Genomic DNA, 487 nt, shown 5'->3' on the forward strand with positions numbered 1-487 from the left:
GTCGGCGAGCGCCACCCACGCGCAAGTGCGTCCCGTTAGCGTCCGCGCCATTGCCAAGCCTGCGGGGTACGGGATGGCGGGGAGTCCCTTGTGCGCGCTTCCGGGAGCAATTCGCCTCTGACGGGCCATGACAGGCGTAACTGTCTGATGGGAGCCCTGAGGACTGGCTACCCAGGGCCCCGACACACCTGGCATGCGGGCACAGGGGCACACGGGCGTAGGGGCGTGCGTGAACGCCAACTTGCACCACGGGCCAACAACACGTGAATGTGATCATACACCCGCGACACACGCGCAGGTGTCCACATCACAGGCCCGTGCTCGCACCATACGTGTGTGAGTACACATCCCACGGGCCCCTACGTACCCAAGATTACTTCAAACCCCACTCGCATGCATGTACAGTATATCCCATACAGGCAAGTATACGTGTATACACACATGCTTATTGTGTCACATGCACATACATAAATTTGCATCTTACACC

General features: G+C 59.3%; 1 protein-coding gene across 1 annotated transcript in view; it reads right to left on the minus strand.

Moving 5' to 3' along the window:
• Ube3c (ubiquitin protein ligase E3C) overlaps window positions 1–195 on the minus strand; it is a 96,955-nt gene extending 96,760 nt beyond the window's left edge. The window contains exon 1 of the mRNA XM_010642348.3: window positions 20–195. Coding sequence (XP_010640650.1) covers window positions 20–195 — 176 coding nt within the window. The remainder of the gene's footprint in view (window positions 1–19) is intronic.
• Between the last annotated feature and the right edge of the window lie 292 nt (window positions 196–487).

Source organism: Fukomys damarensis, unplaced genomic scaffold (genome assembly GCF_012274545.1).
Source record: "Fukomys damarensis isolate Sample0158 unplaced genomic scaffold, DMR_v1.0_HiC HiC_scaffold_16, whole genome shotgun sequence".
NCBI lineage: Eukaryota > Metazoa > Chordata > Mammalia > Rodentia > Bathyergidae > Fukomys > Fukomys damarensis.